This window comes from Microcaecilia unicolor, chromosome 6, assembly GCF_901765095.1.
Source record: "Microcaecilia unicolor chromosome 6, aMicUni1.1, whole genome shotgun sequence".
NCBI lineage: Eukaryota > Metazoa > Chordata > Amphibia > Gymnophiona > Siphonopidae > Microcaecilia > Microcaecilia unicolor.
The window spans coordinates 64960895-64973783 of record NC_044036.1 but is presented as its reverse complement, the minus strand read 5'-3'; the positions used below and the strand labels follow the sequence as shown (position 1 = coordinate 64973783).

General features: G+C 43.1%; 1 protein-coding gene across 1 annotated transcript in view; it reads right to left on the bottom strand.

The window, feature by feature from the left end:
* Positions 1 to 12889, bottom strand: part of LOC115472442 (calcium-activated chloride channel regulator 1-like) — a 105050-nt gene that overhangs the window by 55783 nt on the left and 36378 nt on the right. Inside the window, exons 6-7 of the mRNA XM_030206731.1 lie at positions 11771 to 11948; positions 7399 to 7623 (exon numbers count right to left, since the gene is read on the bottom strand). Of these exons, the coding sequence (XP_030062591.1) occupies positions 7399 to 7623; positions 11771 to 11948 (403 nt within the window). The remainder of the gene's footprint in view (positions 1 to 7398; positions 7624 to 11770; positions 11949 to 12889) is intronic.

Genomic DNA, 12889 nt, shown 5'->3' with positions numbered 1-12889 from the left:
GTAGAGTAAGGGCAACTGCCCTGCCCTGTAGCTCTAAACCACAGGGAGACACCAGAAAGGCATCAGGGATGAAGCAAACGAGCTCCAGGGTGTAACCTTTTCGATCACCTCCAGAACCCACTGATTTGAGGTGATGCAGGCCCACTCATTGAGGAAGAGAGACAATCTGCCCCCTACTGGGACCACCAAGGGACCTGGTATAACCTCATTGTGAAGTCCAGGCAGCTCCAGTTCTCCCAGAGGGGCCGGCATCTTTGGATCTTTTTTTGGGCCACAAGAGGAACCCTGCCGACTTGCACTTAAAGCATCGGCCATCGAGTGCCAAGTGGTTGAAAGCAACCTGCTCCCCTGGTACAACCTTAAGGGCTGCTGGGTGGGAACCCTTCTGCTTCAGCTCTGAATGATGGAGATGCCAAGCCTCCCCCATGTCTTTCACCAGTTTCTTCAGGTCCTCCCCAAACAGCAAATGCCCCCAAAAGGAAGTTGAATGAGGAGCTTCTTAGAGGCCACATCAGTGGCTCAATGGTGCAACCACAGTCAATGGCCTCCGGCCAGGAGGAAAGATGTACCAGGTTGTACAGTACATCTGCCAGGAAGGCTGCTCCCAACTTCAGGTGGAAAACGTCTGGGAATTCTGGCAACTGCTACAACCAACACAGCATTGCCCAGGCCACATAGTCCCCACAGATGGAGACCTGGACTCCACAAGCCCCAAAGGCAAATGCCAGCCAAAGCTACTGCTCCATCCACTGATCATGTAGCTCTCGGAGGTCAGAGCTCCCCTGCATAGGGACAGTGACCTTCTTGGTGACCGTCATGACCCTCGCATCCACTTGGGGAATGTCCAGTACCTTTCCACCTCTTCAGGGGCAAAAGTATAGAGATGTTCTAGGGTTCTGGGCCCCCTGAGGGCCCCATCTGGTGACTCCCACTCTGCTAGCATCATGCGAGAGAGAGCCTTATGGAGCAGGAAATGCTTCAGGGACCCTGCCAATCCCTCCAACAGAGGGTCCCATTCAGAGGGGTCTGCAGTAAGGGCCTTGAGAAACCCAAGGTCTTCTTTAACCTCATCAATGAATTGAGACAGCTTCTCCCAGTGAAAGATGGATCACATTGGACCGAGCCTCTTCCTCCTCTCTGAGGGAAGAGAGGATTGGGGGGTCCAAAAGAGTGTCCAGCTCCTCCTGAGTCACCCAGAGCTTCAAAAACCCCTCAGTCCTCTCTGAGGTGCTTGGCCCCCGGAACGGGGCTCTGGTTGGGGACCCCCCAGTGACTGAGGGGCCAGCCTCTGCCTGCAGGGTTTGCTTAACCATCTGGGTTAAGATCTGGAGCCAAAAATTGCTAAGGCCCCACAACTGTAAGCCGCAATGGGGGCTGTGAGCTCCCTGCTGCACAGAGACTGCAGCAGGAGCGAAAAGAGCAGGAGACAAAATGGTTGTGGTTTCTCCAAAGACATTGGGACTGTGGAACCCAATGCCTCCATGCAGGGAACCTGCACAGCAGCTCCGGTGCTCCCCCCCCCCCCCCCCCCCATGACTATTTACAAAGTTGGAAACGGTTTTTTGCTTGAGATGCAGACAGAGCCTGCAGCTGTTCTGAGCTGCCTGCCACGTGGTGCATGCAGGCCTGTGTGACTGCTCGAGTAGACCACAGACCTGGGATCTGGCATCTCCCTTGCTCACTGGAGTGTGCTGTGAGGTCGTTCCCCCTCCCCCCCCCCCCCCCCCCCCCCCATTTTAAGGCTGCAAACGCATTTTTTTTTCTTTACTCAAGTAGCTTTATTCCTTGTTAGGGGAATAAAGCTAAACCAGGCAAGCCAAATAGGGAGCTGCAGGAGGAGACTGGGGAGTATGAGCAATGAGAGGAGAGGGATGGGGAACCTCTGGCCTGGCCTCACAGGGTCAAGCCAATGCCTTGCCCAGTGGATGCTAAGAAGCATCACCGGGGGCAGCGAGCCAAGGTCCAATCTCAACCAGATCCAGTCTGGCACCAGGAAAGTGGGAGCAGCTGTTAGACTTGACTTCGCTGTGTGGTCTTGGTCTGCAGAGCAAAGAGTTAGGCCAGGGACCATGAGAACTAGCCTGAATAACCTATCATCTGCTAGAGGTCAAGCAAAATACTGGAATTTTCCACTGAGCACCAGCAGCTTATATTGGTGAGTTCATTGGAAGGAGATCAGTTTTTCTCTACCTCCATCTGCTGGCAGGAGGGGATAACACCCACCTGTTCAGAACATTGCAGCCAGACAATGCCAATTAATGGCACCAATAATGCACGTAAGTACTATTATTCTGTAACTTACTGGCAGAATTGGCGCCTATATTTTATAAATTTATAAATTTCCCCTTTTTAATTTTTGCTGTTAAAGCATTGTAAGTGCCTAGATTTTATATACTGCCTAATATGATGAGCAGGACAAGGTGGTTTACAAATTTAAAAACATGGAGTTAGGAATGCCAAAAAGTTTTAGACGAAGTTAAAATTATGCACACAAAAAGAGCAGACATCTAACTGAGCATGTGTACAGGCAATGGGCTAACTAGTTGGGTACACTGAAGCAACACCAAAGGCCAAATTGAAGAAATGGGTTTTTAAGGCAGTCTTAAATTTCAAAAAGGATTGCTCCATATGGATATGTGAAGGCAGGTTGTTCCAAAGTTTAGGGGCTAAGTAATAGAATGTTGAATGTTTTGTTGATTCATAACAAGCAAGCTTGGGACCTGGCACCACCAGGCAGTGAAAGTCTAGCGACCTTAAGGCCCTAGTGGGAGTGTAGGATATGGTCAGAGATGTGAGATAAGAAGGTGATTCTATGTGATATGCCTTATAGGTTAGGCAGAGAATTGGAAGCCAATGTATGTAAATAAATAAGGGTGTCACATGATCAAATTTCAACTCATGACAGAGGAGTTTTGCTGCTATGTTTTGAAGAGTCTGTAAACATTTTGATTGTTGAGAGGAAATACCAGCATAAATAGCATTACAATAATCAGATGGGATATCAAAAAGGCTTGTATAAGAGCATGGAAAGCCTGAAAATCATTGAGGCTGTATAAGTGACGTGGAGGGGCATTTTCGAAAGGGACGCCCAAGTTGTGATTTGGACGTCCTTGCAAAATGGCAAAATCCAAGGGTGGGGAAACCCGTATTTTCGAAACAAGATGGATGTCCATTTTTCATTTCAAAAATGCCATCAGAGACGTCCAAATCCTTAAATTTGGAAGTCATGGGATAGGAGGTAATGTCCTATTGTGGATTAAAAACTGGTTGAAGGACAGGAAACAGAGAGTGGGGTTAAATGGGCAGTATTCACAATGGAGAAGGGTAGTTAGTGGGGTTCCTCATGGGTCAGTGCTAGGACCGCTGCTTTTTAATATATTTATAAATGATTTAGAGATGGGAGTAACAAGCAAGGTAATTAAATTTGCTGATGACACAAAGTTATTTAAAGTCGTTAACTCGCAAAAGGATTGTGAAAAATTACAGAAGGACCTTACGAGACTGGGAGACTGGGCAGCTAAATGGCAGATGATGTTTAATGTGAGCAAGTGCAAGGTGATGCATGTGGGAAAAAAGAACCCGAATTATAGCTACGTCATGCAAGGTTCCACGTTAGGAGTTACGGACCAAGAAAGGGATCTGGGTGTTGTCGTTGATAATACACTGAAACCTTCCGCTCAGTGTGCTGCTGAGGCTAGGAAAGCGAATAGAATGTTGGGTATTATTAGGAAAGGTATAGAAAACAGGTGTGAGGATGTTATAATGCCATTGTATCGCTCCATGGTGCGACCGCACCTTGAGTATTGTGTCCAATTCTGGTCACCGCATCTCAAGAAAGATATAGTGGAATTGGAAAAGGTGCAGCGAAGGGCAATGAAAATGATAGCAGGGATGAGACGACTTCCCTATGAAGAAAGACTAAGGAGGCTAGGGCTTTTCAGCTTGGAGAAGAGACGGCTGAGGGGAGACATGATAGAGGTAAATAAAATAATGAGTGGAGTGGAACAGGTGAATATGAAGCGTCTGTTCACACTTTCCAAAATAGTAGGACTAGGGGGCATGCGATGAAACTACAATGTAGTACATTTAAAACAAATCGGAGAAAATGTTTCTTCACCCAACGCGTAATTAAACTCTGGAATTCGTTGCCGGAGAACGTGGTGAAGGCAGTTAGCTTGGCAGAGTTTAAAAAGGGTTTGGACGGTTTCCTAAAGGACAAGTCCATAGACCGCTACTAAATGGACCTGGGAAAAATCCACAATTTCAGGAATAAAATGTATAGAATGTTTGTACGTTTGGGAAGCTTGCCAGGTGCTCTTGACCTGGATTGGCCGCTGTCAGGGACAGGATGCTGGGCTCGATGGGCCTTTGGTCTTTTCCCAGTATGGCATTACTTACGTACTGTGATAAAGTCACCTCCAGGATAGTTGGGTTAAGGCAGTTTCAGTCTGAAATACAAGTCCCAGAAGGCATTGCAGGCAAGGAGCCAGAGGGGGGATGAAGAACCCGGACTGGACTCCTAGCTGCAATCAGGGAAGACATGGGTGTAAGCTGGCGGGGGTGTAGAGTGGCTGCCACTAGGCGGAAAGAGAGTTTGGAAACCCTGTGTGCAGGAGCTCATCATTGGTCTCATTAGTCTAATGCTTAACTCAGCTGGTTTGGGTGTGAGGAAGCTAATGGAAGGCGAATGATTGGTGGTGGTAGCTGAAGCCAGGGATTGATTAGGCAGGTGGGAAGGAGTCCCAGCAGTGGAGTTCAGTTCAGGAGAGAGAAGCAGAAGGAGAGAAGGAGTTGCAGGCTGAAAACCCTTGGGCAAGGAGGTCCCTAAAGCACTGGCAGTTACAGGCTGAAAATCCTTGGGCAGGGAGGTCCCTAAAGTACTGAAGCGGGCTGAAATTCCTTGGGTAAGAGGAAGTCCCAAAAGTATTGAATTCACTGTGAAGCTGATGCAGGGGAAAACCCTTGGGTAGAAGGAGTCCCTAAAATATTGAACTCTCCTGAAGGTAAAGAGGATAGAAGGTAGAAACTGCTGCTTGGTGACTGAACTGTGATGATGAACTGAAAGAACTGTTTGTCTTGGGAATTGAATTACTGTTTATTGTGCACTGGATAAAGAGCCCAGACTGGAGCCTGTAAGCCTGTATTGAATCCTGGTATGTGCTATGCTGCTGTTGGAACTGTGTACTAGAAACCTGCATGGAATAAAAGTCCTTAAGATTGAAATTACTGGTGGACATCTATTTCTTCATTGTACCGGGAGCCTGTGGCTGGAGGAGATTGTTCTATCCTTGGCTGCACAAGAGAGGTACCTGGTTACAGTACTTATGGTCGTCCCTAGCCATGGACGTTTCTGACTTTCGGGGATTTTCGAAACCAAAGACGTCCATGTCAAAAATGGCCAAATGCAAACCATTTGGTCATGGGAGGAGCCAGCATTTGTAGTGCACTGGTCCCCCTAACATGCCAGGACAGCAACCGGGCACCCTATGGAGCACTGCAGTGGACTTCATAAATTGCTCCCAGGAACATAGCTCCCTTACCTTGTGTGCTGAGCCCCCCCAAAGCCCACTACCCACAACTGTACACCACTACCATAGCCCTTACGGGTGAAGGGGGGCACCTATATATGGGTACAGTGGGTTTGTGGTGGGTTTTGGAGAGCTCGCTGTTCCCTCCACAAATGTAACAGGTAGGGGGGGTATGGGCCTGGGTCTGCCTGTGAAGTGCACTGCAGTAACCACTAAAACTGCTCCTGGGACCTGCATGTGCTGTCATGGACCTGAGTTTGACAGCTGAGGCTGGCATAGAGGCTGGCACGACATATTTTGAAAGATGTTTTTAGAGGGTGGGAGGGGGTTAGTGAACACTGGGGGAGTAACAGGAGGTCATCCCTGATTCTCTCTGGTGGTCATCTGGTCATTTCTGGCACCTTTTTGTGCTTTAGTCGTATGAAAAACAGGTCCAGGTGAAAACGTCCAAGGGACGTCCTTGTTTTTTTCCATTATGGGTCAAAGATGTCCAAGTGTTAGGCACGCCCATGTCCCGCCTTCGCGATGCCTCCAACACGCTCCCTTAAACTTTGTCTGTCCTTGCGATGGAGTGCAGTTGCAGACGTCCTAAATCAGGTTTTGATTATACCGATTTGGACGTCCATCTTCCAATTTATGTCAAGAGATGGACGTACGTCTCTTTCGAAAATGAGCCCAATAGTCTGCGCAGGGTTAAGAAACCTGATTTGACTACCTCAGAGATCTGAGTCCAAAAGCATAGTTTAGAATCTAGAGTAACCCCCAAAATAATGAAAAGAGGAAACAGTTGTGATCGGAAGGTCGAAAGGGACTGAAATTAACTATGGCTGAGGTAAGAGGCCTGTTATCCAACAGGCAACTGTTTTATCAGGGTTAAGAACTAATCTTTGCTCTTCCAGCCATCTTGCAAGGGAATCAAGGCAAGATTGTAATGGGTTGAGAATGATATTGATCAGTGAGGTTCCTGGGGGAATTCTGCACAAAAAATTTTTAAATTCTATGCAAACATTTTGAAAATTCTACCAAATTCTGCATTGTATATTTGTAGTGTTTTGCGCAGAATTACCCAATCATAAGTCCTGAAATCCCTTCCTGCGTTTTCCTTTTTCAGACTCCAGCCTCCCCAGTTCCCTCTCCTTCTAACTCCCAACAAGACCCTAATTCAGTCTGCCCTCAAAGTCTTGTCCTGCATGTAATACCCCCACCTCTCATTCTTTCTCCTCTCTTCCCCAGCTATCATCGTATCTCTCCTCCTACCCTCCTTCATAGCACACTTTCAGCTTGCTGCTCCCACTCCCATGGCTCAATCTCATCTTTCTCTGCCACTTCCCAATCCCCAAATCTCACTCAACTTTCTCTGCCACCTCCAATCCCCATTGCACACTTACCTTGCTCTGCCCCCCCCCCCCTCATCCCCACTGTACGCACAGATTGCTCTGCCCCAATCCGCATTGCACACTCACCTTTAAAATCACTCATGCATAACATATTCATACTTAGGCCCAATGTAGGCTACAAATTATAGAGTCTGTTCCAACTACTCCTACAGTTCAGTCATTTCTAAAAAGAGGTGTAGCTCATCTAAAATAACTGTTATCTTTATTAAAAGGGGAAGGTCAGGTATTCTCAGCCTTCCAATTGGCCAGTAATGAGATATGTTGTACTAAACTGAGGGAATCCTAAAGGAAAATATGGCCAGTGTGAGAATTCTGCTGAGCCTCTCATAGTATTGTAAGTGTCCTCATTCATTTTTATTCCTGTTCCTCTATCTTTATAAACCGAAATGTATAATACAAGTATTTTAGATTGAAATCTGTATATTGTGCAAATGAATACAAACTCATGAAAATAAAAGCCAAAGATAACTTACCAAAGCCATGCTTCTTGAAACATCAAGAACTAAACAGATTACCCTGTCTCTGGTCTGCAGCAGTGAGAACACAGGTTCAGAAGGAGAATTAGTGCCTGTTAGAGGAGGATTTTTCAAATCAGGGGACATCTTGATGACATCCCATGTACTCTGTGCTTTACACATTCTGTTGTGCAGGTTTGGAGCATCAGGATTATGGGTTCTGTCGTCACAGAATTCAACCACCTAAAAGCCAAAGGGAGAGAAGAAGATGTGAAGGTGTTCAGCGCTGCGTGCGTCTAGTAGCACTATACAAATGTTAATAATAATAATAATAATAATATACCTAAGTCAATCACTGGGGTATTTATAATAAAAGAATAACTGAAAGTCTGGAAGCCACCATCAGCCCAGGAATGGGGCCATTTTAAAACTGTTTGCTTAGGTACAAAGTCCTCTGGAATTTAGAACCCATGGACCCAATTTAAAAAAAAAAAAAAAATTATGCATATAGTTTCCCTTCTAAGCTTGTCCAGAGTTAAAAGGACCCATGAACTTTGCATCTGGTGGAAGAATTTTGCTAAAAACAAAACAAAGCAATGTTTACATTTTAGAAATGTGCTTTTGGTGAAAATGAAACAGACCAACCACCTCACCTCACCTTGAAATGCTGCTTTCATAGTAGCTGCATTATCAATCTCGTATTCTCTCATGGACTCCAGCCATCAAAAACTGAAGTTGATCCTTAGCAATATCACTTACAAAATTGTTAAAAAGAAGGATGGAGCAGTGCTATAAACAGACTGTGAACACTGACAGCAGATCAAGCTGTAGTCGAGGTGAAGTCAATTGCCAAACCACCAACAAAATGTCCAAAATGAGAAGACTCGGAGGCAGAATTTTTTCTGTGATTGAAGTGAATACATACCTATCGAGCTCAGACAAGGAATTCTGCTTGTCTCTTACTACCTACTAGCAACAGAGGTCCCATGTGTGGCCAAAACTGACAAATGTTGCTTGCCCCTTGCTTGGAACTCCTGTTATCAGAATATTCTTTTTTAAAAAATTTTTATTTATAACCATTTAAATTTTTACAAGCGATAAAACAACTTGCCAGAAATACAGAGAAGGTAATATATAGGAATTATTTCAATCAGGTAATTCTATTCTCTTCCTTAGACCACTAAATGTTATGTTTATCTATCAATCCACTTCCAATCCTACATGATTTACTCATGCACTCTTATTTGTAACAATTGTAAAATTATTATTCCATTAATATGATTGCTATGATATTCTTATGCACCTATCTGTATCTTTATTCTGAAATTCTTATCCTATAATGTGTATATGTCGTTGTAACATTTTGTAAACCACATTGAGCCTGCAAATAAGTGGGAAAATGTGGGATACAAGTGCAGCAAATAAAATTAAAATAAAATAAATAGGGAAACAAGACAAGGAGATCAATTAAACAGTAAACAGAAAAAAAACATGGTATTAACCTGTTTTTCCCCAGATATTACTCATCTAATTTATTATTCCACATTGATCATCTGGTTGGCTTCTTCAAGACCAATACGGTATATAGTCAATTCATTGCATTGAAAACATACTTATTATCCAATATTAGTTAGAAATAATACATCTGATTACATTCTTTCTCTTTTAAAAAAACAGAAGTTATTTAACAATATATATACTTAAGTCTCTAATTCAAATCCCACTGATTAAAGTAATCCCAGTTTTCACAGGCTTCACTCCTTTTAAAGTAATAATTTGAGGAAATATTTCTAAGGAAAACTTTAGGAGTCATACCCAGAACTCTGGGAAAAACAATAATCTCGATATTAATCATCTAAAATAATATTCATTTTATGATTCAAAGTTTCTGGTCTATTATCATTTTCAAGATCATAACCACTTCTTGCTCATGTAGAGCTTTTGTTATAACAATTTTTCACTCTCGAAGGGTTCAGTTAAATTGTCCATGTAACTCTCTAATAAGATTATATCTGAAACAAAATTATTTACTGCCACTGTCAGGTCCCGAAGGGCTTTTCAGATGATATTCAATGTAACCTCCACAGGAGCCAAAACCTCCAAGCTGATTTCTCTTAGGTGTTTAGGAGTGGTTCCGCCGATTCGGGTTCTGCAGTAAACGTCCTCCGTTCCTCTAACTCACTCCTCCACTCCTTTGGACATGGTGGTTGAATAATTCGGGAGCGATGGAGTTGTTTTTTCCAGGTCCAAGAGCATTGACGCTCCTTCGCCGGCGCTAATCAAAGGACTCGCCAACCCTTTCATCTGTGGGCAGTTCGTTGTGCAGCGGTCCCACACTTGCTGCTCAGGGGACAAAACGCTGGCCATCGGCAGCTGACCGCCAGTTGTCCCCTTCCTCTCATCAGAACATTCTTTTCAGTTTCAGGAAGAACAATTGAGGAATGTAAAATGGACATGAACTCTGGCTCTGTAGATGGTTTGTTATTTTTACATAGTTTGAAATTATTGTTTTCTTACTGGCAGTGAATATCGTCAGTGCCTGGATAACTCCTGGATCTATCCCAGCTACATTCCCGGACCGCACCAGTACAACTTGAAGTGTGCCATGGTGGTCAGAGCAGATATTCAGTGGCACTATCTTGTTAAGTCTAGAGCTGGCTAGAACATTTTAACCAGGCAAGAGCAAATCATCGTCTAAGCCTTCCTTGATTCCAGGGCTGCCAAGAACTTTGTGGCTGAACGCTTGATAAGCCACTACGATATCCCTGTAAACACCCTCAGGAAACCCCTATGTATCTCCTCAGTTTACAGAGCCCTCCTGCCTGGGTACCTTTTGGCGATTGCTAGCCCTATTTCTCTTCAGGTGGGCCTCTTGCATCAAAAGATGATAGAACTTTATGTACTCCCTAGATCAGTCAATCAGGTCATTTTGGGTCTTGCCTGGTTACAGAAACATGAACCTCATATCAATTGGTACTCCGGAGATATTCTGGCCTGAGGCCTTAATTGTTTTCATTTTCGCTTGACATCTGTTCAACCTCAGCTAACCCTGGCCAAAACTGAAGCACCCACTAAGGCAACGTATCTGTCCAACTGAATTGTGTTTACTGAAGGTACATCAAAAAGACTTGACACAGCAGCTGTGTTTTGGCACTCTAGGTGCCTGCCTCAAGATTCTATAAATTAGTGGCCTAGTGGTTAGAGTGTGGACTTTGGTCCTGGGGAACTGGGTTCGATTCCCACTGCAGGCACAGGCAGCTTCTTGTGACTCTGGGCAAGTCACTTAACCCTCCATTGCCCCAGGTACAAATAAGTACCTGTATATAATATGTAAGCTGCATTGAGCCTGCTATGAGTGGGAAAGCCCAGGGTACAAATGTAATAAAAAAATAACATGTAAAAGCACTAATAAGAGCAGGTAAACCCATATTAAAATAAAAATAAATGAAATTTTAAAAATATATACACTTGAACATAAAAGAGCATAATAAATGAACCGCTAAAAGTTAAAGTAGACCATATCGTGTTTGTCAAAAACATTAATAGATAGGCGGTATACCATGCATAAATCATAAGAAATAAGAGCATGAAGACAACATATCGCATGAATATAGTTATAGTACATAAACACATTTCTGTTATAATTAGTGTAAATTACATGTAAAAACTGTAATTATACATATAAACTAATCAAGGTGCATAAAAAGTGAGATGTAAAAGATATGTACTGAAACATAAAGGGAACGTAATGAATATAACACTAATGGAAGCAATGGACCATAGTGTGTTGAAAAGGATTCAAATGTCATAAACATAGTTGTAATCAACCTTCAATAAACACCATTCAGTTGGACAGATATGTTGCCTTAGTGGTTTTTGGAAGTACCTACTCTTCACTCTACTCCTTGGTTTGCAAGGGAGTAATGGGGGCATTGTATTTTATGTTGCTTATTACACTGATATTTTTTGTGTAGGGCATATAAATAAGTGGAAATAAACATATGGACAAACCAATGTGCAAGTTATATGCAGTTTCATGCATCTTTTTTGACAATACTGTGAATTAGAGAAAAAAGCTGATTGAGGAAAAGAGTAATTTAGTATGAAAAATGCTAGAAAAACCATACCTTCAGTAGAAGCTTATTGAAAGCACCTGCTATAACTCAGCACCTCTCTCAAGAATACAATGATAAACCATACACTAATCTAACTAAAACATGCTGAACAAAAGGAAATAAAAACAGTGCTTACAAAAGCATGCTGAATAGACAGATATTTTACAAAAAATACAAAGGTTCCAACGTTATGCGCAGTAATCCGATGTCGACCATCTGTGGTACAATGGCAAAGAAATGCAAAACCTTTCTAGACTTACTCTAAATGAACTCACCTCAGACAAAGCTGGCATGTACATTATTGATGCTGTTGTAGTTTGGTTTTTATTTGGTATAAATGTGCATCCTTCTTCATAAAGTCCAGTGGACTGGTCATATTTGCATGTTTTTGATAAACATGAAGCGTCTGTACAGTCTTTAGGTACATAAATGCCAGTGATATCAGCTGAACACCTAAAATAGAAGTCAATAGAGCAAGAAATGCAAGTGTTTCTGAACTGTTTAAAAAAAAAAAATAAACAGCACAAGCATTTTTATTTGAAAATTAAAAGGGTTAATTCATATTCAGGAGTCCTTTTACTAAAGTGCGCTGAAAAATGGGCTGTGCTAGTGTAGGTGTGTGTTTTGGGTATGCCCAGATCCATTTTTCAGTGTTCCTGTAAAAAATTCCTTTTTAAAATTTTTGTCAGAAATGGACATGCGGAAAAATAAAAATTGGCGCGCATCTTCTTTGAATCTGAAACCTTACCGCCAGCCATTGACTTACCGGTAAGGTTTCTCGCGTTAACCATGTGGTAATCACCTACACACGTCAAGTCAGAGTTACCATCCGATGTGTAAAAAATGAAATTACCACATGGACCACACGGTAGCCAGGTGGTAACTCCAAATTATTGTGCCTTGGGCACGCGTAGACACCTACACGGATTAGTAAAAGGGCCCCATAGTGATTTAGGCTTCCATTTGGTTAATTGCAGCTGAATATTAAGTGCTCTTTTCTAAATATCTTCCAAAGCCGGAACTAGCTCTTTGGGGACCTTCAACAGGAACATTTGGGGGGACCCTTACCCCCAAAACACAAAAGCATACTAACAAAATTAAGTTCTAAACTGTCTACATTAAAATGGAAGTACTTGAAAATTGAATACATAAATATGTTTGAGAGTCTTCTATTCAGTTGTGGTAGGCAGGACCATCACTAGACAACAATAATTAAGGGAGCCATGTACTGTATGTGGAGTAAAGATTAAAATGTGGAATAGTAATACATATATATGTGGAGGAGTAGCCTAGTGGTTAGTGTAGCAGACTTTGATCCTGGAGAACTGGGTTCAATTCCCATTGCAGCTCCTTGTGACTGTGGGCAAGTCACTTAACCCTTCATTGCCCCAGGT